Source organism: Rosa rugosa, chromosome 5 (genome assembly GCF_958449725.1).
Source record: "Rosa rugosa chromosome 5, drRosRugo1.1, whole genome shotgun sequence".
Classification (NCBI taxonomy): Eukaryota; Viridiplantae; Streptophyta; class Magnoliopsida; order Rosales; family Rosaceae; genus Rosa; species Rosa rugosa.
The window spans coordinates 40540751-40566694 of record NC_084824.1 but is presented as its reverse complement, the minus strand read 5'-3'; the positions used below and the strand labels follow the sequence as shown (position 1 = coordinate 40566694).

Genomic DNA, 25944 nt, shown 5'->3' with positions numbered 1-25944 from the left:
GGACACCGAAGAAATCACTAATGGGTCTGCCCAAGAAATTATCCCTCCAAAAAGAAATCTTATCCCCTGAACCAATTAACCATCGAGCATTATCTTGAACAACAACCCAAAATTGCCGAATCCCAGGCCAGATAGAAGAAGAAGCATAAGAACGACGCTGAATAAACCGGTTCCAAATGAATGAACAACCTTCAGATTGAGAAGAAAAAACCTCCCAGCAGCGCTTTAATAATAAGGAATGATTCAAGAGCACAAGTTGCTTAAGCCCTAAACCACCCTCATCAACTGGAGTACAGCATGACCGCCATGCCACTAGAGGAATCCCCCGCCGATCAATAGAACCTGACCAAAGAAAGTTACGACACCACACCTCAACTCGTCTAAGTAAAGACACAGGCCATTCATACACTTGAAAAGTGTAAACAAACATGCTGTAAATGACAGATTTAATAAGTTGGAGTCTCCCGGCCATTGACAAAAAAGAACCCATCCAACTATCCAACAGTTTATAACTATATTCTTATTAATGCAACAGGTACAATTAATCTAGGCCAACTTTATACAATAAGGTACAAGTTCATGACTTTTTCTTTTTGAAGGAAACATCAAAATATTGAGTTGTGAGTGTTAGGTAGTGAATATACGTTTGTCTCTATCTGCAGTTTTCTGCATCCATTAGATGGAGTACGCTAAAGAGTCAATTCATACATCTACGAGATTGAAATTTATAAATATCCAATTCAACTTGTAGGTACCTCTCAGGTGTCTTGCTTCTGAAACCATCATTCTGTAATTCTGTACATCAATGGCAACAATGGAGTGCGTTAGACTATCTTAACAGTGGGGTTTTCTGTCTCTACTCTCTGGTGATTCCCACCAACTTGTATATCCAATTGTATTACCTCACAAGGTAGGACAATTGGGAGGTAATTCTCTCAGTTACATGTATATATATCAAGACTCGGACTGCTTCACAAAAATAAATACACCATTTAGCTTATGCATATTCTGAACTGATTCCAAACTTTGATTGTTTTTTTTTTCCTTCAACAGGTCTTAAACAATCAAGAAGGAAGGCTTATTGTCTTGACTCTTGAATGAATTATGGTAATCCTAGGAACTGAAATCTAGGTTTTCTACTAATATAAATGATGATTGATAATTATCTGATTGAAGAAACTAAGTAAACCATTCATATTACAAATCTAGTCCATGAGAAGTTACTACTTACAAGTTATAAAGGAGTGGGTTGATTAGTTAAGGGACTCGTACTGTGTACTACAGATCTGGAAGTCAGTAGAAAAAAAACAGTGGGTTGATTAGTTAAGGGACTATACTTGGGTACTGTATACATAGAAAAAAGAAGTGATCAGCCTTTCAAATGACTTGATATTTTAAAGAACTATACTTTTGTTCTGTGTATTACAGATCTGAGGACTTCCAGTGTTGGGTTTGTGAAAATATAAGGACAGAATGTGATTTATGGAAAACGGGGATTGCAGGCTATGGATCAATCCATACTGGGCAGCAGAAACCAAAATTGACAAACAGAACACAAATTTTGGTTACGCAGTGAAAACCTCAACCTCTGAGATTAAAAACACTGCGGGGCTCTTACTCTTGAGAACCCAAAATAAAGATCATCATATTGAAAAGGATATGTTCTTTTACAAACTTTTAATAGCACTAGCTCGGCTATAAGATTCACACAAAATCTAATACAAAGTTTGTCTTCCTTCTTGAACTCCTTCACTTGAACAATCTTCAAATCTCGCTCTTCTTCTTTCACAGTCTCTCTACTGATCTCAAGAGAGTTTTTATGCATATGAAGACACAATCAATAACACTTATTCATGGACCAAGTGTTTGACTCTTTGTGAAGACACACTATCAAACTAACATGCAAGACTCTATCAAAATTCTTGCCTCTATGGATGTGTCTACAGACCGTGTATATTTTCTGCTCATATAATAGACCTGCGGCAACTACTCAAAAATGATGCAAAGATTCTACCCTAATTCCCAATTAATTTGGAAAGAAACTTCCCATATATGAACTCCAACAAATCTTAAGGGAAATCAATTAGGAATAGACAAGTCCTAAAAACCCTAGGGCATCAACACCACGATTTTAATACTCAGAAAAATCGTTTAAAGACATAAATACATAAAACCTAAAACCTACTTTCCAAAATCGGACTCCACATAAAACTGACAGCTGACTCGGGGATTGCAACACCCCATGCATATGCAGATGCATTTACCTGTGACTCTCCGAGATCAGTAAAGGGCTTTGTCATAGTTTTGTATGGGAATGCCAATACGACATGTACAAGAATTGTACCTACAGTTTGTATATGATTTATGATTATTTTCTAAGTAAACACAACCCAATACTCTAAATGTGTTAACATTTGGTTTTGCTATATCAGCTCAAGTGCAGTTAAATCTTCTCTGGTTTAGCTTCTCTAGTTTAGTTCAATGCTTGGTGATGTTAAATCTGAAACAGTATGGTTTGAGAGTAGCCATATGAGGTATAGATTTCATTTAATCATACAGTTGGTATCTGGTTTAATAAGGAATGGAAGTTTATAATAATGAGACTAATGTGTTCAACACATATTACGATATTGTATCATCTGATGGAAGAGAAAATGTGTGATTTGCATTCAAAGAGTAAGGTATGTACAAAATCGTTCACGATATTCTTACCATGGAATTATACAGTTTCTTCTAATTATGATAATACGTTTGAAGACGATTGAGTTGTCTACTATCATACATGTCTCTATAATTTTATGAATATAAAAAATATAAGAGCTATGTTTTTGTTTGGTCTATCTGCCATACAATTACTCATTCCACAGGGCTATATACACCATAATTTTTTTCTCAGCATTTTTTCTGCTTATTTGGCTGCCAATAGAACATGGGAGGACATACTACTCACGATTTGTTTTTCACGTTAGAGCAGAGTTGCCAAGGTACACGCACAGTACAGCTATGTTCAGTTTTCCCTGCTATGGCATTACCATTAGGTGTATTGGCTCAGTGCTTCCTTATACATGGTATTCTTCAGCTCATTAAAGCATACTACCTGACTGAAACCTGACTGAAAGTAGATGATTAATCAGCAGTTTGATAGTTTATCGTCTGAAATCAACAATCTATCAAATTCATTTAGGATCTGATGTAATCTACATAATACTTCATCGTAGCCTTTATAGGAAACTGCTACATTTGTAATATTGCTGATATATGCTATTGATCAATCCAATTCTAGTAGACCCTACTATTTATGCTGATTTTAAGTTCTTCTCCACATTCGAACTCTGCTCAGCATTTCATTTTATGCAATTAGTTTATTTTTTCCAAATCTCCTCTAATATTTCTTGCTCCTGTTGAGGCATCCAAGTTCTAAGTATCTTTTGTAAGCCTTTATGTTTTGGGTTTAGGCATCTGAGTTTCATTTAGAGAGCTCTTTTCTGGTACTGTGGAAATTGATCAACTTGTCAACTCTAGGCTCAGGAAAACTAAAAGATACTCCAATACCCTTTTGAAGTCAGATAAACTAGGTCACTGTAAAGAGTCTAAATAGAGGAGTTAGATTTAAGATACATAAGTTATTGCATCTGTACTAAAGTGAAGGCCGCGGGTATTGCATAAACTAGAAAGTTAATCAAACAAATAGAGTAACTGAGAAAAATAAAAAAGTTTGTCAAATTCATTGAAACACCACATATAATTGAAGGTAGAGGACTAAACAGCCGTCAGAGAATTCACCATAAAATTTAAGTTTTTATTGAAATTGACAAAAGAATGGAAGGGCATTCTTACAATTAGGGTTTCCCATCTCTAGCAATTCCCACCATCTTCTTGTACTATTCTAATTAAAGAGGAGCTATTTGGCTCTTCAGTAGGTAGAGGATACAAAAGTCATTTCTACTACTTAAGATGCTTCTCAGTTATAGTATCCCATACTGCCATACAGTAATGACAGATTGTTAAGGTTAGTTAAAGTCCCAAGGGTGTGCTTTGTGCAAAACTCAGGGGGAAAGCGTGGATCATTTTTTGTACATTGTGAAGTGGCAATTTGTTTATGGAAAAAGTTGTTTATGGAGGCAGAAGTGAATTGGTCAATGCTGATTAGATGACTGATTTGTTTAGCCTTTCGGAAAGGGTAACAAGGCTAAAACTATTTGGGGATATGGGGTGTCAGCTGCAATTTGGGTGGTATGGATGGAAAGAAACAAAGAACGGCTTGGAGTTGGAAGAACTATGAGAAAGAGTCAAGTTCTGGGCATCTGGTTGAGCCTCTATATCTGGGATTATAGCGATTACTCTCTTTCATCTATCTAGATTGGCAAGCTGTTGAAGTTTAGGAATCTCTGCCTAGTATGTTAAGAGTGTCAGTTGAGCATCTTGTTATGTTGCTCAAACTCTCTCTCTTTCTTATGCAGACTTCTTATCCCCTTGGTCAATAAAAAGCTGTTTCTTTTCGAAAACAAAAATATAAAACAAAAAAGAGTGTCTGTACGTACCAGATTTAAGTATCTTAGATTTACCATCATTTCCATATCTTGGGGGTTCTATGATATATTATCGCATATTAGAGGCTAGCCACCTTAAAGGCGTGACTATTGAGAATTTCATTAATTGGGTTGTATACTCCAAATGGCATGAATGTTTAGCAGTTTTGACCTCTAACATGCGTGGATAGATTATCAAGTTTTTGGATGCTTTGATGAATACTCCAAGAACGGTGAATTTCTGAAGTCATATAGCTGAAATTTCCTGACAGAAACTAGGAAGTTGAATAACACCACATGGTAATCATTCAACACCCGTTTAAAATGACTAGGAATAACATTAAAGATACGTGTACTTCATGTGAAGTTCTCGATGTGTTTGGTTAGTGTATGATTTATGATGAGTTTCTAAGTACACAAAACCCAATACTATAAGTGGTCTAATAGTCGGTTTCGCTGTCTCAGCTTAAGTTGAATTTAAGATTTCCGATTTAGTTCAAGGCTTCTTCATGTTAAATCTGAAAGTTTATAAAGAGTAATTGTATCAAGGTATGTGATTTAAATTTTAACATTACAATTGGTATACGGTTTCACAAAGTCTAAAAGTATAGGGGGATCGGCTTGGCTTGCCATTACTACTATCACCTGAGATCTTAAAACTATAGATAGTAGCCTTGCTAGCGTTTTAGAAAACTATGTTATTACAGTGTTGTACATTTTACTACAAAAATTATTATGAGATTCTATGCATAACCAAACGATTTCAACTTAGGAATTCAAGATCATTTCTGGTGCTTTGACCTGTGACTTTTTTCAAGATCATTTCTTCTTATGTACTTGCTGAAGATGGAAAATGTAATTGTTCATAGGTGTATATTGATGAAATCTCAACTATCATAATAAGAGGAAATTTTTCCTGGCTTTTACAGCTTGTGGTGTGAAGTTATCATCCTTTAGTGTGTTTTCCCCTTTCTCTCTGTATTCAGTTTTTCACTATTACTGTATGTGGGTTTGCAGTTTCCCAATTCCACTGCTGTGATGGAATAGGAAATCTATGTGCATGCTTGTATCTCTAAAAATTTGCAGCCGTCTCAGACACCACCAGTAGTTTTATTTTTATTTATTTATTTATTTTTATTTTTTCATGTTCTCTTTTAAGTCATAAGCTACATGAAGCAATGAAAGATATACACAAAGCTTAAATACAATAATCATCTAATACAATTTATCGTATGCAAGTACCCTTTCAGTCTTAGCTTTTTTTTTTTTCTCCTTCTATTCTTATGCATTCAAATTACTATGTCCCTGATTAAAATAACTGTGCAGAAATGATATCCAGTATCTCCATTTTCTTAGGTGTCCAGATATCTTTCATTGCCCAACTTGTATAGAGTAGCACACATCGACTTCTTTTTATCGATCTGACTGCAGCAAATATACAACTCATGTCCCTGAGTTAGAATGAATTTTTTATATGTAACTCTTTCCTGTTGAAAAATTATCACTTATCTATGTAGAGACGCTTCAGTTGTTGTACATCTCCGAAAACTTAGACCTATGTCTGTTATTGTTTACTTGAATGCATTTTGTTGTCTTCAGAAAAGCTACAATGATGCTAAACAAGAATTGAAGTTTGATATGAAACTTACATTATGGTGCCAGTTACAGATATATTCTAGTAATTTGGTTATCTCGAGGCTTGAGAGTTACAACTTAAGAGCGGAAACATAGTCATTGAGAAGGCTAAGCAGCAAGCAATTCTAGTGTGACTCATAAATCAGGTAAAGCAGACATACGTACATCTCGATTTTCATTCCCATAGGTATAATGTATTTTTACTTGTGAATTCTGTTTAAGTAAAATAGATTCGAGAGAGATTGACGAGAGAATTGTATCTTATTATTGAGAATATGAGCCCTATATATAGGGATTACAAAGTAGATATTCCAATGTTACAAGGAATACTAATCCGACTAGGATTAGGAAATCTAGAACCTTCTCTCCTATTACTACTCCTAGTTTGATAAGGCACACTAAGTTGATTTTCCTTCAACACTCCCCCTTGTGCCGCTCAAACTTGGTGGTGACGCTTCATCCGTTGCCTCGTTAAAAACCTTGCCAGGTAACAAAAACCCTGTGGGACAAAAATAATCCTGGTCAAAGGACAAAAAGAGCACAACACGTCCTTCACTCTTCGAGATTGAACATGTAGACATCATAACTCCCCCTGACGTCGATATCTCCCCCTGATTGCTACAATCATGGGAGTTCGGATAACTTTCTCAATCCGATGCTCTTCACATGTTTCTCGAAGGTGGATTTAGGTAATGACTTAGTAAATAAGTCCGCTACATTATCCTCTGATCGGATTTGATTCACTTCAATCTTTAGAAGTGATTGTTGTTGCTGATTATAAAAGAACTTAGGCGATATATGCTTGGTGTTGTCGCCCTTGATGAAACTTAACTTCATTTGTTCAATACAAGCTGCATTATCCTCATAAATGCATGTAGGTTCATCTGTGGTAGACTTCAAACCACAACTTCCTTGAATATGTCTAATTATAGACCTTAGCCATATACATTCACGCACGGCTTCATGTAGAGCAATAATCTCTGCATGATTTGAGGAAGTAGCAACAAGGGTCTGCTTTGTAGACCTCCAAGATATCGCAGTGCTTCCCATGGTAAAGACATAACCTGTTTGGGAGCGACCTTTGTGAGGGTCAGAGAGGTACCCTGCATCAGCAAAACCCATCAAAACATTATTGTCGTTTTGATGGAGTGGAGTAGGGTGAGGCCGGCCACCATGGACGGCGGCGGCTACTTCTTGAACGGTGGCTCTTTGCCTCTTGGGGTCCGATCCCAAATTTCCGTTTTTCTCTCTGTAGGGATAGAATATGCCCATATCAATCGTACCTCCTAGGTATCGAAAGATTGTCTTTACACCAATCCAATGGCAGCGTGTTGGCGCAGAGCTATGTCTAGCTAACAAGCTAACAAGTTCACTGCAAAGGAGATGTCTGGTCTTGTGCATTGAGCTAAGTACAATAATGCGCCTATTGCACTTAAATAGGGCACTTCGGCCTCTAATGATTCTTCGTCCTCATCCTTTGGACGAAACGGATCATTTCCTGGCTCAAGACTACGACCAATCATAGGAGTACTCACAGGCTTTGCTTTATCTTCATGAAAGCACTTTAGAATTTTCTGAGTATATGCAGACTGATGGATCAAAATCCCATCACTACGGTGCTCGAGTTCTAAACCGAGACAAAACCGTGTTTTCCCAAGATCTTTCATCTCAAATTCGGATTTCAAATATTTAGCAGTTTCCTTCAACTCATCTAGAGTTCCAATTAGGTTCATGTCATCGACATAAACTGCTAAGATTGCAAATCCGGAACTTGTTCTTTTAATGAACACGCATGGGCATATTTCATTATTAATATATCCCTTCCTAATCAAGTAGTGACTTAGACGGTTATAGCACATCCGTCCGGATTGTTTTAATCCATATAGTGAGCGTTTTAATCTTATTGAAAACGCGCTCCGTGGTTTAGAGCCACTTGATTTGGGTAATTGAAGTCCATCTGGAACCTTCATATATATCTCTGAGTCTAGATCCCCATAGAGATATGTTGTAACCACATCTATAAGCTGCATGTCAAGTTTTTCGGAAACTACAAAACTGACAAGGTAGCGGAACGTTATAACGTCCATTACGGGAGAATATGTCTCCTCGTAGTCGATTCCAGGGCGTTGTGAGAAACCTTGCGCCACGAGGCGGGATTTATATCTAACCACCTCATTTTTCTCATTATGCTTTCTAACAAAGACCCATTTATGGCCAACAGGTTTTACATCTGGGGGTGTCTGCGTTATAGGCCCAAATACCTGTCTCTTTGCTAGTGAATCCAATTCAGCCTGGATCGCATCTTTCCATTTAGGCCAATCCACTCTTCGTTGACATTCTTCAACAGAGCGAGGTTCGATATCATCATATTCTATAATTCCTTTTGCAACATGATATGCAAATGCATCATCAATAGCCATAGAATTTCTATCCATTATCTCATGTACACTAGTGTAATTCATGGAGATCTCTCTATTCACTGGAGTTGGTTCTGACATTGGAGCGTCCCCCAATGATGTCTCTTGGACATAACCATAATTCGGAATATTCTCATGAGATGGATTATTTACATCGATGATTAATGGATTATTTTGTGCCAAACTCGCTTTCTTTCTTGGGCGAGAATCCATCGAACCTATAGGCCTCCCGCGCTTCCTGGCAGGAGCCATGGGCCTAGCCAAAACGTCACCATCACTGTGAGAGGGGACGTTGGCGCCATGCTCATGTACTCTTGAGTTGGCGTCATGTCCTCTAATTTTAGGGACATCAATCCTTGCAGGCACGTTTGCAGCAGGTATGTGTGATCTCGTCACTTTAGCAATATCAGAAAACGCATCAGGCATCGATTCTGCTACGTTCTGAAGATCGAGAATTCTCCGCACTTCAATTTCGGACTGTACGGTTCGAGGATCAAGATGAGACAGAGTGAGGACAGACCACAACAATTCCTGTCGTTCCTGTTGAACATTTATGTTCTTATCTCCCCCTAACGACGGGAAGACTGTCTCATCAAAGTGGCAATCCGCAAATCTAGCAGTAAAGAGATCGCCTGTCAAGGATTCTATGTAGCGGATAATCGTTGGAGAATCATATCCAACATAAACGCCTAATCGTCATTGAGGACCCATTTTGGTGCGCTGTGGAGGCGCAATAGGCACATAGACTGCACATCCAAATATGCGTAAGTGTGAGACATCAGGCTCATACCTAGTGACCATCTGGGACGCAGAAAAGGGTTGAGTGGCAGTGGGCCTCAGACGAATAAGCACAGTTGCATGCAATATTGCATAGCCCCAAGCAGAAATACGGAGATTGGTGCGCATTACCAATGCCCTAGCGACCATTTGTAGTCGTTTAATGGCGGCTTCTGCGAGACCATTTTTGGTGTGAACATGAGGGACTGGATGTTCAACTTCAATCCCAATGGACATGCAATAATCATCAAAAGTTTTTGATGTAAACTCCCCAGCGTTGTCTAATCTGATAGACTTAATAGGATGATCAGGGTGGTGAGCCCTTAACTTAATTATTTGTGCTAGGAGTTTAGCAAATGCAGCGTTCCTTGTGGACAATAGCATGACATGTGACTAGCGTGTCGATGCATCAACCAACACCATAAAATATATAAATGGTCCGCATGGTGGTTGAATAGGTCCACAAATATCACCTTGGATTCTCTGTAAGAATGGTATATTTTCTTTTGTGTCCTTTGCATAAGATGGTCTCGATCCTAATTTTGCTAAAGAGCAGGCTTTGCAGAACAAATGATGGGCTTTAGAAACAACCAATGAGGATTTTGGTTGAGCCACGAAGTCACAATTGACTTTAGAAGCAAAATTTGGAGTAGAAAGAGCATTGGTGGCGTCAATGCCACCTTGAGGCCGCAGGGGGACGGCGGCGCCGGCCAAGGATGGCCGATTCTGGGGGTGAACGGCGCCGTGAGGCGCAGGTGCTCTTTCGGTGTCCAAAATCTGATTTTTACTTCTTTTTGTTTTGAAAAATGGATGTCTGTGTGAAGTTTTTAATATACAGATCATCATATCACGACCTGGGTGTCCCAAACGGTCATGCCAAAGCCTATATATGTCAGAATCCCATAAATCATCTCTCATAACATGATTGGATTCAATTATTCGAATAGTGGTTGCATACAACCCACTAGATCGACACATAAGTTTCTCTAATACTCGTTTATGTCCGTAGTCATTAGAGGTGATGGAAAGGAACTCTTGTCCATTCTCACAACGTGTTTCCACATGAAACCCATTGGCTCTTATATCTTTGAAGCTCAATAGGGTTCTTCCTGCCCTAGGAGCGTAGAGAGCTTCAGTGACATTAATGATTGTGCCATGTGGCAACAAGAATTGAGCTAGTTCTTGACCATGAATCAATTTAGATGACCCTGTCATTGTAGTCACTGAAGATTGAGTATGCGTCATCTCAAGAAATAACTGCCTATTTCGAAGTATGGTGTGCGTAGTAGCACCATCCACGAGGCATTCTAGCTCTCCGGGAAACATACTTGAATGAATAAAGTTCGAATCAAAAACGACACTTTATTTCAATGAAAGCCAATGATTACGTCAAAGTTTCTAAATTTAATCCAAAAAGGATAATCAAGCTTTAGACAAGTAGTAGTTACTCAATCCGTTTGGTAATTCCAATTTGGTTGTGACCAGGTAAGGTAAGGCGAGATTTTGGTGGAGCGTTGCTCACTTTTAAAACCGTTCTCTCAGTTCAAACTTTTCCTAGACATCACAATTACTCTTGAGTACGCCTAGTGAGAAAGAGTGATAACCACTGTCTTTGTTGATAGTTTCCAAATTTTTGGATATGGATTGAAACCAATGACGCTTATATGGTCAGATTTTTATGCTTACGAACGCTCTTAGTTAGTAACAATCGATGCTCACGGACGCTCTTAGTCCGAAGATCACGAACGCTCTTAGTTCATATGTAGCGTGAATCCCCACGATTCCGCTTTTAGCAAATCGAACCCACGTTCTATGAAAGGTGGGATGAAGAAGAAGGGATTTTGTAAGTCCCCGATGAAAAATAAATTTAAATTTCAAAAACGGGAACAACTTACTGTTTGAACCTATATTTGGCAAGGCCCACGTAGCAGATAGGTGGGCCCGGCCCGCAAGGCCTAATGAAGGACCGCGGCTAATAAAGACCGCGGCCAATTAGCCGCGGCACATTAAAGATTTACAAAGTTGATTCTCAATTAGCCGCGGCACATTAAATGTTTATTGTTAAATTTATGACCGAAGATAACATGTGCAGAGAGCCATTATTAGATCAGAAGAGACCAAATGAATCACAAGGCATAATGAATAACCGCGGCTAATTAGCCGTGACACATCAAAGAGATTGATTGTCAGGAGAGACGTTACCAAAGTTTGGGGGCAATTAACTTGAATGAGCATCAGGAGGTGTTATTGTCAATCATCAGTCACAAGACCTGATTGATTGCTCATGAAAGAATCAATCATTGATAACGTCAAAAATATCACAAACATGAATACTGTTCTATTTGTAATCAATGCGGTCTTAGTTGTAAAGACTGGGATTGTTTCTTTTCCTTCATTCAGTAGTTTAGCTTCACTATAAAAAGGACCATAGGATTCAATGTTAGAGGTCCTCGACCAAACGCTCTACGCGATTACACAAATTTTATCTCAATACATTTCTACAATTCAGCAATTCTTATCAATCTCTACGTGTTTATCTTATCGCTTTCTTTACCGGTATTTATCTTCCTGCACTTTATTTGCTGCACCTTTACATTCCTGCACTTTCTTTACCTGCACTTTCGTTTATGCTATTTATTTGTTGTTATTTACTTTACATCATTTACTTTATACAAAATCACAAAAAGAATTATCATCACTTCACTTTCACCTCAATCACCGAGTTACACAGCACGAAGATTGCGGCTAGTTAAGGCCGATCCGTGCTAAAGTCCTTGCATTCAAGGCAGAGAGAACCCCGCGGCCGAGATCGATCCTTCCTCGGCCCACAATCAACTGATCAGAAGTTAGATCGGCGCAAGATCTACAATCTATAACAAAACCTCGCTTGGCCTACCGGGCGCTAGTTGGCACGCCCGCTCACACGTCACCACTCCAGAAGGACACGTGTAAGCCAAAGAAGCCCTCGGCCTGGGGACACACGGCCGAGACGATTTTTGAGCGAACACTTACATGTGAGAACTTACTCATGAATTTCGGAACTTTGAAATTCTCAATACACGCGCGTGTTGATGCAGGCGTGTAGGATTGCAGGTGTACTATCGATCCTGGGTCGGGGATTGCAAATGCTGCTTCAATCCTAAGCTAGGATTGAAGTGGCTGTTCGATCCTAATCTGGGATTGTAACTTGTTTACAATCCTGGTCGTGGCTAATGGCTCGGTGGTGCTAGGCTTGTGCACTAATGGGATGAGGCCGAAAGTGTGACCGGTTGGCTGGCCGAGAAGGCTGTAGATGCAGCTGGGACGCGAACGCTGCAGGGGCAGCAGAGAACACGGGCAGCAGGGGCTGCGGTGATGCTGCAGGAGCAGCGATGTAGAGCTGCAGGCGCGCAGGCTGGCAGCAGGGAGCGCAGGGGGGCGTAGCGCGGGGCGCGCGAGGGGCAAGCTGCAGGGATGGTTTGGCTAGCTCGGGCTAGGGGCTGCGGGCTAGTGATTGCGGCAGATTTTGTTGAGAAGTTTTTTCGGTTTTTGGTTTTTGTTTTGTGGTTAGAACTCGTGCTGATAACGTGTTTAAGTAAAATAGATTCGAGAGAGATTGATGAGAGAATTGTATCTTATTATTGAGAATATGAGCCCTATATATAGGGATTACAAAGTACATATTCCAATGTTATAAGGAATACTAATCCGACTAGGATTAGGAAATCTAGAACCTTATCTCCTATTACTACTCCTAGTTTGATAAGGCACACTAAGTTGATTTTCCTTCAACAAATTCATCTATATTGCACTTATCTTGACCCAAAAAAAAACTATTTTGCGCTTCAGCATATAGTAGTCTCTTTCAATTTTTATGTTGTCATTAGATGCTTAAGCAGGGTTATCAACATATATATAAGCTCTAGGTATTTTCTAGCAGATATCTAGTCTTCATTCGGACTCCATTAGCTTTCACAATCTTATCTTGAGAACTCTCTTCCAGTGGACAATCAGAAGTATCAATGAGCTGTGAGTTCCCCGCTCTTTATGCAGTTATCTAGCTTCTGAAATTGAAGTAATGTACCTTCATATATAATCACTGTAGTCAACGTCACAAACAAACCTTGCACTCTTTTGGTATGATTTCCTTTAGCGAGTTACAGCTTTGGCGAATGGCGAGTACTAGGCCTCAATTTGTTTAAATTAATGGTTTTCTTGTGGCCTTGGAAATCTGTCGAATGCATGAAATATGTGAAAAGAGAGAACACAGTAAGTGAATTACAAATCATATGTTACGAACCAAAACATTGGAATGGCATCCGCATTCAAAATTATAATTAATGGAAATTAATTGAAGGGTAAGTGTTGATGGCTTGATGCTGGCATGATGAACACATCACAAGTGTAATCAAAAGGGTCGCTAGCTAGAAGGAAGTCGTTACTTTACAACTTGCATGCCCAGCACTTTCTTTTTGCTTTTTTACTGGCTGTAACTCCATACAACAGTATAGTGTTTGTGGCTTTTTTGATGCCTATAATACAATGTAAGGAATTTTGATCGTTTTCTCTCTTTGTATCTATGGAATCATTTTGTGCTGAACATATCTATGGCTTGTGTTTAGCATGCCATCTGTGGTACTCAAATCCATAAGTGATGTTTACCAGTTTCCTTTGATGTTTGGGTGCATTCTGGAGAAGTTTCCTTACCTATATATATTCCTTCGCTTTTATTGCAGTTAATTGAGGAGTTGATGAGCTCGGATTAAGTTAGTTAATACTATGTTGACAATTGTTAGTATATAAGCAAGTAAGGATCGTTTAATCCGGGGATTGAAGGTGCTCCTGTCATTTAAACGTCAAAGAAAGAAATATTAATTACAAGTATATAATATATACGAAAAATACAATTAAAAGGGGTTTTTAATTATTTTTATTTTTAACCTAATTAAACTAATTATATTGATCAATCAAACCATGAATCAAGGATAAGATGGACGGCAAAGATGTATGATGTAGTCAACAACCATTAACACGAAAACAGAATATCAAATAACAAATCATGAATCAAAACATGCACTTGGAAGAAATCAATCAAGAACAGAGATAAACGCATACAAAGTTCTTTTTACTTTCCTTAGTTAAATTAACTAGATGAACGCACCATAGTTAACCCTATTAAACATGCAATGCTAATGAGTGATCAATCCATTTACAAAACACATTGAACGCAATAAACACTTAGAGAGTTTGATTGATTTAAGAAAACACACAAGTTAGAATGCTAATCAAGCATGCAATTCTCTTTATTGATTTACCTAAGGAACTATAGGTCTTCTACTTAACAACTAAGACCTAGAACGCTAGCAATCTTAATTTGGATTCAATCATGCAATTCGAAACCTAAGTTGACCATCAAAATAATCGAAAACATGAAAGGTGGGATTGAAGAACAAAATCAACAAGCATCCAAGAACATATAATGAAATCACAATTTATTATCTAAAAATCCTAAAACGTTTTCATGCTTCAAGGTTTTCGAAAACTAAACATCACCACACACTCTTCATTCTAACAAAGATTCGAAACATCCATTCAAAACAAAAACATAGAACACTATATAATCTATTTTTAACGTTACGAAACATGGAAACCGAAAATACAAGAGTAAAGGTCATGGTTACACTTTTAAAGATTCTTCAAGAACGCAAGAAGGTCTTCAAAGGTGGAGAAGGATGATGAGGCTCACGGCAAGGATGATATGGAGAGCTTGGAACTTGCTTCACTGCTTCAAATCTTGAACAATGGAGAGGGGCCGAAACTTTGAGAATAAAGGGGAGGAATTTCGAAAGTGATTCTGGGTTTTGATGATGATTTTCGCGTTCTCTACTCCCCTCCTTATATAATGCATGGCTAGGCCTAATGTTTAGAATCTTCTGTGATTCTTCTGCATAATTCGACCAATCAAATTATTGGATGAGAAGTAGAAATCCAATATTCCTCTTGATTGCTGAAATCTCCAATATACCTAGACCCTATTTCGGCCAACTTGCATGTAGAATGCAATCAAAAACCTAAATTGATAATTATTCTCTTTTATTCTCATTTCTTGATTGCACACGAAGTAGATTGTCTCCCAAACTCTCCCAAATTGACTCATTGCCGAAATCTTCTTGAATCTTCTTTACTTTGCATGGCAAATGGAACTATTTTTGGAATTAAACTCCTTTGAGACGTCAAGAATAGTCTAGAAGGTCACATGGAAGTCACATGCTTCGATTTTTGGGCCAGGTTTCTTTAATTGGACAATTTCAAAGCCCATCTTTGTATATGACGTCATTCTTAATTCTCTAGAACATTCTTGAACAATCTTGAGTCATCTGAAGCCACAACGTCTCCTAGCCTTCCCAGGTATCCTAGTATCATTAGAACTCCTAATGCCAACAGGTTTTCTAGTCCAATTAGGACTCTTCATTTCCAAGATGTTCTGGAACCTTCTTGAGTTCTCCTAGTGCAACAGGGACTCCTAGTCATGTTAGGTTTCATTTTCCTGGCAGGAATGGGTTTCCTTGTCTAACTAGGATTCTGTCATTTCTCATTTCTAATCATCATTTCCACGAGTTCATTTCTAGTTGACTCAGGATTCCTACTTCAACTGGGATTCCTTCTCCTAATCGGATTAGGAAATAAGCTTCATTTCTCCATTTCTTGTTCATTTATGCGCCTCATTTCTTCCTTGCCTTCATTTCTTTCATTTCCATCTCTTGATAGCTCATTTCCTGCGTTTGAAGCTCAAATGTACCTAATTACAGCAAAGTAAGTTAGAAATGATAATGTTAAGGCAATAACTAAGTAAAATGTAGAGAGAATGACATTAAAAACGTAGCAAATATTCCTCCTATCAGGAGTCCTGGTGTGGTTTTGGTCACTGCTACCAGTTTGTATGATGAATTAAAAGCTGCCAATCCCTACCAATGTGTCCTCAGTCCACATCATAAGTCGAATCCCTGCCAATCACTTGTAGGAGCGACTCTTAGAAGCGTGGGACTTGAGCAACTGTGTTTGTATTTAACCATAATAGTTACTTTATGGTATCTACGGGAATGCCCATGAGACCATGACCGGTTGTTTTTCACCATTGTGGCCACTGATGGTAGCGAGGGAGATGGACTGCTAGTGTAGTACAAGTGAAGCTTGATGTGTGGTAAACTTTTAGGATTACACTCCACAGTACCTGCAAAATGAAGACAACGCTAGTGGTGAATGTGTCATTATCCATTATGTGAGAAACTTGCTCGCTCTCAAGAATCTATGTGTTTGTTATATATTTAGCAAAGTTGCATTAGGTTGTGATACGGCTGTAATTCTCACTTGTTGCGAAATGATTCAATGTTGCAAACTTGCAACTTCTTCAGAAGATTACTGGAACTTTCTACACTTCATCAAAAAAAAAACGCACAATTGTATTTGTATAATGATTACTTTCAATGAGCTTTTTCGTTTCAAATGCTTGCAATGCATCATATCTATTAGATCCATAATTCATCTTGAAACACATTTTATTAACCAATGCAATTGGAATCGTACAAGAGAGCATCCATAATGAAATCTGAAGCAAATTATGAATGAAAAACAGTATTTGTACCAATTTAATTGACTACAATATTGGATGATCATTTTATATTACAGATAATAAGATAACATCACATTGGTTATGCATATATATATATATATATATATATATATATATATATATATATATATATATATATATATATATATGTAATTTAAGTGAATACACTATGGTTTAGGATTAAATCGATTCGTGTTATCGATCATAGACTCTAACTTCTCTAAGTAAAACTTTTACTTCCACAACTCTATCAACACAACAACTTAACAACAGTGTAGTCATCTTTCTCATGAACAAAGACTATTGAGGACTGAGGAGTGAGGTTGAAGGTTCATGTTGATGCATGTGTTTTTACCTACTAAAATAGGTAAAAGAAGTAGAATAATAACAACTCGTGTCACCAGAAGTTTCACAGCTTTTTACCTATAGTATATTAATGAATTTAATGTCACAATAAACTAATGCAATAGTTACTTTCACCACTAGCCACTATTAAAATGGTAAGATTAATTAAGCACATATATATGATATCTCCAGTAGTCACCCTAGGAATTGCCCCTGTGCATGAAGGTTAAAGGGATTCGATTTCCCACGTCCAACATTCAACCGCACACGTCGCTGGAAACCCTAGTCAGCCAGCACGTGCGGCCTACATTACCCCTTTATTATTATATGCAACAATGCAACATACACATATCATTACAATTCTATAATTACCACCCCACAATAAAGTAACTAAAGCAAAGAAGAAGAGAAAGCAACGAGTACCATGATCATTGTTTGCAGCTTCATCCACGAGTCCTTGTTCACATCTTACTTCAACTTATTCGGCAAATGTGTATCCCATTATTAGTGTACCCTTCCGCTTAATTTCCGTCATATTTGTAAGTTTAAATTATTAATTTATTAGAGACACTAAATAGATTATTTTTACTGATTTTAATTAAGTTAACTTCAATTATATACCTTTTCAAAAAAAAAAAACTTCAATTATATATATTATAATATTTGAGCTAAATGATACACCGATAAATATCTAGAAGCGTTATATACTCTTCTTATCTTCTTACATCATTAATCTTACTAAAACAAACAGTGGATTTGGTCTCTAAGATACTGAGATTCCGCTTAATGATTAAACAAACAGTGGTTTGGCTAATTAAGTCAGTCAAAGAAAACAAAAGGCTAGAGGGGAGGAGGGTGTGTGTGTGGCCGACAATAACTTGTTTGTAGGCCAAACAAAGATTGGGACAGAACTGAGGAAAGAAAAGATTAAGAGAAAGGGTGCCCTAGCCTTACACAAGTTAATTTTTAAAGGGGGATAAAAGAAAAGGAGGTATTGTGTGGGTGCTCTTTTGCATTGCAGCATTTGACTAATACTTTCTTGCATTTTGAAACGTAGCCTTTTCAGGTAATGTCATGTGCTTCTTATTATAAGATGAGAGCTGGAGAGGTGTGGTGGGTGACCTAGCTTTGTTTAATTCGAAGGCAAAGTTTTGGGAGACGTGCATACAGAACAAAGGGTTTGGTTAGGCACCCCCCTTCTTTCCGTTTTTCTTTGATTAATCTAAGAATGGATTGTAGTTTCTTATACATTACACGACCTTAATCATATTCATATCTGAGTTGTGACTGCTAATTCTATCAGCTCGTCAGTGAGATTCCTTTGCTTTTATTCAAAGGATCTGCCTTCTTAATTTGGCTCAACTCCTTAGTACTGAAGATAAGAATTCTCTACAGCTGAACTAAAGCATATACAAGATCAAGTATAATTAAGAGATAGGGTGTATTAGTAATTTTAATTGTACTTGTCTAGTTGTCTCTCTTAGCTAGAACTGTTTTTGGTTTTGTTTTCTAATTCGACATCCAATAAAAGTAAATTATCTATTATATATCTATCAGGGTTTCTGGTTTTACTTAAATTAAAGGCAATTATTTTGCCACATTTGGTTGCTAACTTCTTGTTGAGGGACTATAAATTATGCAATACACCCTCTATAATTTCCTAGCTCATAACTAGGAAATTATGATTTTTTTTTTTTGAGAATAATAACTAGGAAATTATGATTTAGGTTCTCATATGTGAGAATTGCAATTTTTTTTTTGTTAGTGTCATAGCATTGATAAAACCCATTGTCGTTTGAAATTGAAGCATATAATCATATATATATATATATATAGAAAATTCTACAATATATTAATATATGACATATATATAATTATGGTCAGGTTTGCTCACCATAATGGTTTTCAATACTTAATTACTCAAATGAGAACTTATTTTAATTTATTGAGAACCTTATTTATTTTAATGAGAACTTTTTTATAATTACATACTTTACTCTAAAGATGACCTTTTTTTTTTTTTTTTTTTTTAAATGAAGATGACCTTATTTACCTTGATGAAGATTTTTTTTTTATATAGTTATTCGTTATCACATCAGTCCTTAAAGTGGTAAATATTACATAAAATATGATATCTATGAGAAATATTAACGTATCCTAACTTTACTCTTCATATATAATCGATTTTTATCACATCAATCAATCTTATCAATCAGTTTCAAACATTTTATAGTCGATGATATATGAGACCAAAAGACAGCTAATTATATATGTATGAGGTGGAATCCCTCACTAGCTAATTAGAACCCTAAGACAAGCATGCGTAGCTATCACTTGGGCATAAAAAATTGTTACAATTTGTACCCAAAAAAAAAAAATCGAAAATTGTTACAATAGTTAATTGCTATCTTAATCCCAACCAAACTTTCTTCCTTGATTGATTTTCGTTTTTTCAATTCTCATATTACTAGCTAGACAGCCAGACAACTATCTCAATCAAAGCGTTTGACTCCAACTTTCAGTGTCATTATCGTGGTCTGCTAGGCGTAGGTAACTGAATATTGTACAGATTGTACTATGGTCTATGGTGATACCCACTTAATTTCCTTCACATATAATACAACTATATATATATTTTCTTCTACGATGCAGAATGAATGTATACGGACACATAAACCCAGAACATTCAAGTTGCAAACTTGCAATATTAGGTGAAGCCGCAAAGACAAATTCGGCAACACAAGGACTTCTATGTCATGGCGATATCCAAACACATATATGCAACCAATTCCCACATGTGATGTGAAATTAGTGACCGGAGCTAACAAATATTTGCGCATGCCGGAGCATCTTGCTAGAGTGTCAATCCTTATTTATAAACTAGAGGCAGCGCTTATTTTCGAAAACCTAATGGTTAAAGAATTAAGTTTAATCCTCAAAAATTAGGCGCATTACAAAAATTAAAACACGTACATTATCTAAAACATATCGTTCCATATCAGGCGAATCAATTTGGTCATAATTAGGAGAATATTACATATATGTATAGTCAAAACAATGGTCAAAGATGAAGGCAGCTAGCGGTAGCTAGGTGGCTTGAAGATCTGTAATGGGCGCCGAAAGGTACAGAGGAAAGGACTACGTAGTGCAATGCCATCATCTTAAGATGGATATGAGAGACAAGAAAAGACACCATTCTTTATATTTGGACCTCTCATTCGATCACTTCCATATCTCTAGCGCGCGCTCTAGTCATCTAATCTATAGTTTCTGGTCTCTACTGAAAAGCTAGCTCGTACATAAAACATGCAATATTGCAACATGGGTTTGGTTCTTGTCCTACATATATATTCTATATTATTAGCTTGCTAAAGTTTGTTATCGATCTAAGTTTTGGCTTTTCCACTTTTGGTCAAGCTAGTATGAGTACTAAAGGATGGAGCGCTTTTTATATATAAAGAGAAGTTTAGACAGTGTTAAGCCTCTAGCTTTTCATTGCCAGTGCTTTTATCCATAATTAGTGGTATAGATTTCTTTGTATATACAACAATATTTACCACCTTCTAATCAAACATTCTTTAAGAGCATCTTTAGAAATATTAGCTATATCTTAGTTAAATTTTAACTAAAATAACTAAAAAGTACGTTTTCATATATAGTATATTTTGCACTCAATACTAAAGGAACCACAATTGATAGTTCTATATATAAGTGATTCACTGTTATTATGATACGTTTACTACATGAAATGGAATAGAAATGTAATGACAATAGTCTTCTCCCACCATGCAACTGTTCCTTACAAATTTTTGACGAAAAAAATTCTCTAATAATGATAAAATTAGAGAAGTGAAATCTCTATATTTCATTTTTTAGTAACTTCAATATTGTCTTTATTAACTTAAATTTCATATTTTTATAAAAATTTTAACCAAAAAAAGAAAAGAAAAAGAGTGTGAGTTATATATTAAAGAGAGTGGATCTCACTCCCCAAAAACTATATTACTGTAATTCACTTTTTCATGGAAATTCACTTCAATTTTGATGTTGTGGAACAGAGAAGTCTTATATTGAAAGCATTTCATTTTTTAGCTATCGCCATTAGTATACGTCAAGATCTATTAACATGAATAAATACGTAAATTATAACTACATGAAAATAAATTTATACCGAGTACATCATTGAGCTGTCCAAAGTTCGTTCATTTTAAGTAGGACATTTTAGGGACAATATATTGTGCACATTGATGCTATAAGGGCATGCAAGTATTGAAACACGTTGCATATAAACATTCTAACAGAAATCATTTTGTGCATGAAATTTTTCACATGGATAATTTGATACCAACAAGATCAAGAAAGAATTACAAAAGGATTTTCTTTTCCATTATACTCATATAAAATCATGTCAGCAAAGAAAAAGATAAAGCTAAAAGAGCCAAAAATAAAAGGGTAAAAGACAAAAGAAACAAAAAAAGTAAAGCAAAAGAAGTTGAGTTAGTACAGTGTCAGCTAACTGGCTCTAGCTAGCTGTGCTCTTATCTGTGGATTTTGATTACTGATTGTCAGTCTCCACCTCATTCCTATTCAAACTAAAGTTGTTGACTCCCATGTGAGTTCAACATTGTCATTGACTCGAAGTCTTGTCTTCTATATCCTCCATGCACCTTCATGTGATGATTCTCATGGAGCTTTTTATTCCATGCCAAAAATTGGAGTCTGAAAGAGATTAAGACTTGGCCCTATCCATGTTCCATAACCAGAAGAACCTTGATCATAACCCATGTTACTACTTAAACCAAGAGGTGTGGAGAAGGGGATTGAATTATTAGTACCACTGCTAGTACTTTGTTGTTGTTGTTGTTGTTGCTGCTGCTGCTGCTGCTGGCCATGGACGTTGTATCCCCCACTGTAGAATAACCCATTGTTGGTTTCCGAGGTTGTAGTAGCAGCACTAGATGTCGCAGAGAAATCCATGTTGCTGTGAAAATAGGTTGGTGCGATCCCAACACTGTTAGGGTTCCTGACATTGTTTAGGGAAGGGTTGCTGTTTGGGACATGGTACCCAAAGATATTGGACCAGTACTCTGAGGACGGGTCTTGTTTGATGGGAATTGCAAAGCTCAATGTGGAGGAATTACTAGGCTGATGAGATGACGACGCAAAGGTTACGGAGGATGCAGAGGAGAGGTCTCTATCATCAAGGTTCTTGCTATCAGCAGAGAGGGACTGATCGGATGAGTTCTTGGATTTTCCAGACATTCCTCCGATCGGGAGGTTGCTGTTGGCAATGCTCTTCACATCGTAGCGGCTCATATCGAAGTTAGTGACCGCATTTAAGCCTCGGAACTTGATGGCTGCAATGTCATAGGCCTCGGCAGCTTCTTCTTGCGTACCTAATGTTCGACACAAATTAGTGAAAGTCCCTATTAACTAACAGTCAAAAACTAAAAACATTACCCTGATTATAACATCAAGGTAAAAGTGAAGGTAATACTCACTGAAAGTGCCTAGGTAGAGATCTTTGTTGCCAGCAACCCTTCCTATTCTTGCCTGCCATCTACCATGTTGATGGTGCCTGAAATAAATTTCGGATATTAATATATCAATAGCAAAATTAAAACGGTGAGTGAAACTTAGATTCCAATTTGTTTACCATCAACCACATAGTAATTACGAACCTTGTCACCCCTCTGTAAATCGAGGCTCCTCTAGAAAATCCACTACTTTTCCTATACCATAAAAAGTGAAATACATTAAGAATAACACTCAAAAAGAAATAGTACTTCAGATTAAGTAACGGATAAATGTTTATTTAATTACCTTCTAAGGGAAGCAACAAATTCCTGCCTAGACATGTTCTTCATCCCCGCCAATTCCTTCTCATAGTTGGTAACCTTAGAAAATAACTTTCAAACATCAAACAAAACCAAAATGGAAGAATATTTGAAATAAATCAAAACACAGATAAACAGAAATAATTACCGGAAAATTTGTGGTGGTTGTCGGACCCCAGTACTTGAGAGCTGCTAGATCGTAGGCTCTTGCTGCTTTGTCTTCTTTATCGTAACCACCTTTAGTACATAAATTCATAAAAGTTGAATAAACAATTAAATTTGAGCAATAAGAAATTAAGAATCTAAGTAAGATCTGAACATTATTATGCATTCATGCAAAGAATATTTCTGATACAGTAACCTAAAAAATCCAATGCTGGATCTTAACTTGATGAGACCCATGTACTTCTATGACAGTGAATCTAATAACCTAAGTTACATACAGTCAAATTAAATGATGATCTTAAAGGCAAGCAGTAAAACAAACTCACCCAAATAAACTGATGGAGTTGATGTCGATGATTATAGCAGCAATCATTTACGTCCATGTACATAAAAGGAAAGGAAACAAGCCCACATCAGAATCTTAACCACTCATGAAAATTGAAAACAAGGGCGCACAATAGCAACACTATGTACTTCAAATCTAATGTGCACACTAGGATTCAAATGCCACCAGATCTAACTATCCAAAGCCCTTAAATGGCGACCTGCAACATTGTTTCTCTCGGGATTTACATTGAAAATTTATATTCTTTTCTTCTCTCCTTCGTTTATTCCGGTCAAAGAAGCTAGACCCAGAAATAGATCCAGTGGACCCGTTGGTCCTAAGCATTGTGCACTGTGGCGCACGTTAGAGTAATGGAAGGCCAGAGAAAACCTAGCCTAGAAAATTATTACCTTGTCTTCCTTTCCTGCTTTGTCCTTCTCTTCTGCAACTGTTATCCCACAGATGAGCTTCATATCTTCCTGTCCACCTATGCCTAAAATTCAAACACGCAAATATAGAATAAAAAAACACAGTACTTCTTGATAATAGGAACAAATAAATAAGTTTTTTAAGCTCTCCACCTTGTAACGCCACGGTAAATCGAGGTGCGCTGACCGAAGGTGTCCACAGTTTTCTTGATGGTGGCGGTTTCGGTGGTCCCCACGGGGTGGTTGTGGATTTGGGGTTTGGTTTGCTGCAGAGTAGTGGTGGCGGTGGCGGTAGGGGCGGTGGAGAAACCACGGAGGAAGCTAGCGGCTATGGTTTTGAGTTCGGAGTCGTAAATCTCATTTTCGGACACAGCGAGATGATCGTTAGTAGATGAGAACGGAGTGAGCGACGTCGGGGTTACTGATGCGGTAGTGATGACGTCGGCTGTGGCGGTTGCGACGCCAGCGGTGGTGGTGGTGGTGCAGCCACCACCGAGAAAGTCCTCGAGCTTCGGGCCGACTCCGCTGAAGATGGAGAGATCGGTCTCAGTTGCACCTGCATGTGCGTCTTGATGATGATCCGACGCCGCAGAGTTAACGCCGGTGTCTGTAAACAACAGAAAAATCGATGTGAGTAAATCAGAAATATAGGATAGTTATATCTAAGAGAGAGATAAAGAAATGAGGTAGCGAGGACCGACCTGGAGAGGAGGTGAAGGCCTCGAAGAGAGAGAGGTGGGAGTTATGAGGGGGAGAGGAGAAGTGGTTGGAAAGAGAGAAACCGAGCCAGTTCTGAGGATGATGATGATGATGATGAGGAGGGGAATTAGAATCCATGTTTGTTTGGTGGTTTTGAAAGAGATGTGCTTTGTCTTTGGAAATAGAGCGTCAGGATATTGGAAAACAGAGAAGAACAATAACAAGTGAATATCGTGAGAAACTGTGTCAAAGTTAAGGAGGGGTTTGAGACTTGAGAGAGACACACACAGATATTGAGGTAGTAGCAGGCTTAGATAGCAGTACTAAGTAGAAGAGCGAGAGGAAGATGAATGAGAGAGAGAGAGAGAGACTCAGTCATAACTCATAAGGGTTGCACGAGGATCGAGATTCTCTTTTTTCTTTTTTCTTTTTTGTTTAATTTGGTGAGTAAATGAGAAATAAATATAGGAATAAATGGAGGGAGCAAAGAAAGCAAAGTGGAAGCTTTTGATGGGATGACTGTGGCGGTGTTTGATCTCTTTCCCTCTCTCTCTCTCACCTCTTTGGCCGAGTCTTGACCGAAGAAAGCATTACTTTATTGTTTTGTTTTTGAGAGAGACGAGGGGTGATAGTATTACTGTGTGTGTATGAATGTGGGGAAGCAAGAGGGTTAGAGAGGGGACACCGTGACCCATAACAATTAGGACTTGAGGGATTTGTAAATCAAATCCTTTCATTTTGGTCCCTACGTTTGCCACCTGTCATCTCCTTCTGCCCCCTCCCCCCCCCTCTAGGGCTCTATGTAAACTGTAAAGTGTGGTAGGCTTCGAGGGTAATGCCAATCTTGTCCCAACCTGCCTCTCGGGCGGGCGCCCTCTAATTTTACCGCCCCTAACTTAAACTTTGTTCACATCTAACCTCATTCTGATCTTTCTTCACCATCCTTCTAAATCCGCCGGTCTCTATACCACCGTCGCCTCATATATACAATCAAAGATCATATTCGGTTATACATTCATCTACAGCAAGGGAGATATTTGATGACATTTTCCGGAACTACTGTAAGATAGATTATTGATGAAATGTTTTACCGAACTTATTAATGGTATAATTTTTCTATACGAAATCCATATTGAGTAATAGTGTACGACGCAAATACATAATTCTTAATTTTTTAA

General features: G+C 37.6%; 1 protein-coding gene across 1 annotated transcript; it reads right to left on the bottom strand.

The window, feature by feature from the left end:
• Positions 1 to 21591: 21591 nt before the first annotated feature.
• On the bottom strand, positions 21592 to 25112 carry LOC133709619 (AP2-like ethylene-responsive transcription factor AIL5). The gene is made up of 9 exons (XM_062135414.1): positions 24769 to 25112; positions 24221 to 24674; positions 24050 to 24132; positions 23641 to 23649; positions 23298 to 23386; positions 23136 to 23209; positions 22994 to 23044; positions 22814 to 22890; positions 21592 to 22708 (listed from the first exon to the last, which is right to left on the bottom strand). The coding sequence occupies exons 1-9, from the start codon at positions 24902 to 24904 to the stop codon at positions 22008 to 22010; spliced, it is 1674 nt and encodes a 557-aa protein (XP_061991398.1). The 5' UTR covers positions 24905 to 25112; the 3' UTR covers positions 21592 to 22007.
• Between the last annotated feature and the right edge of the window lie 832 nt (positions 25113 to 25944).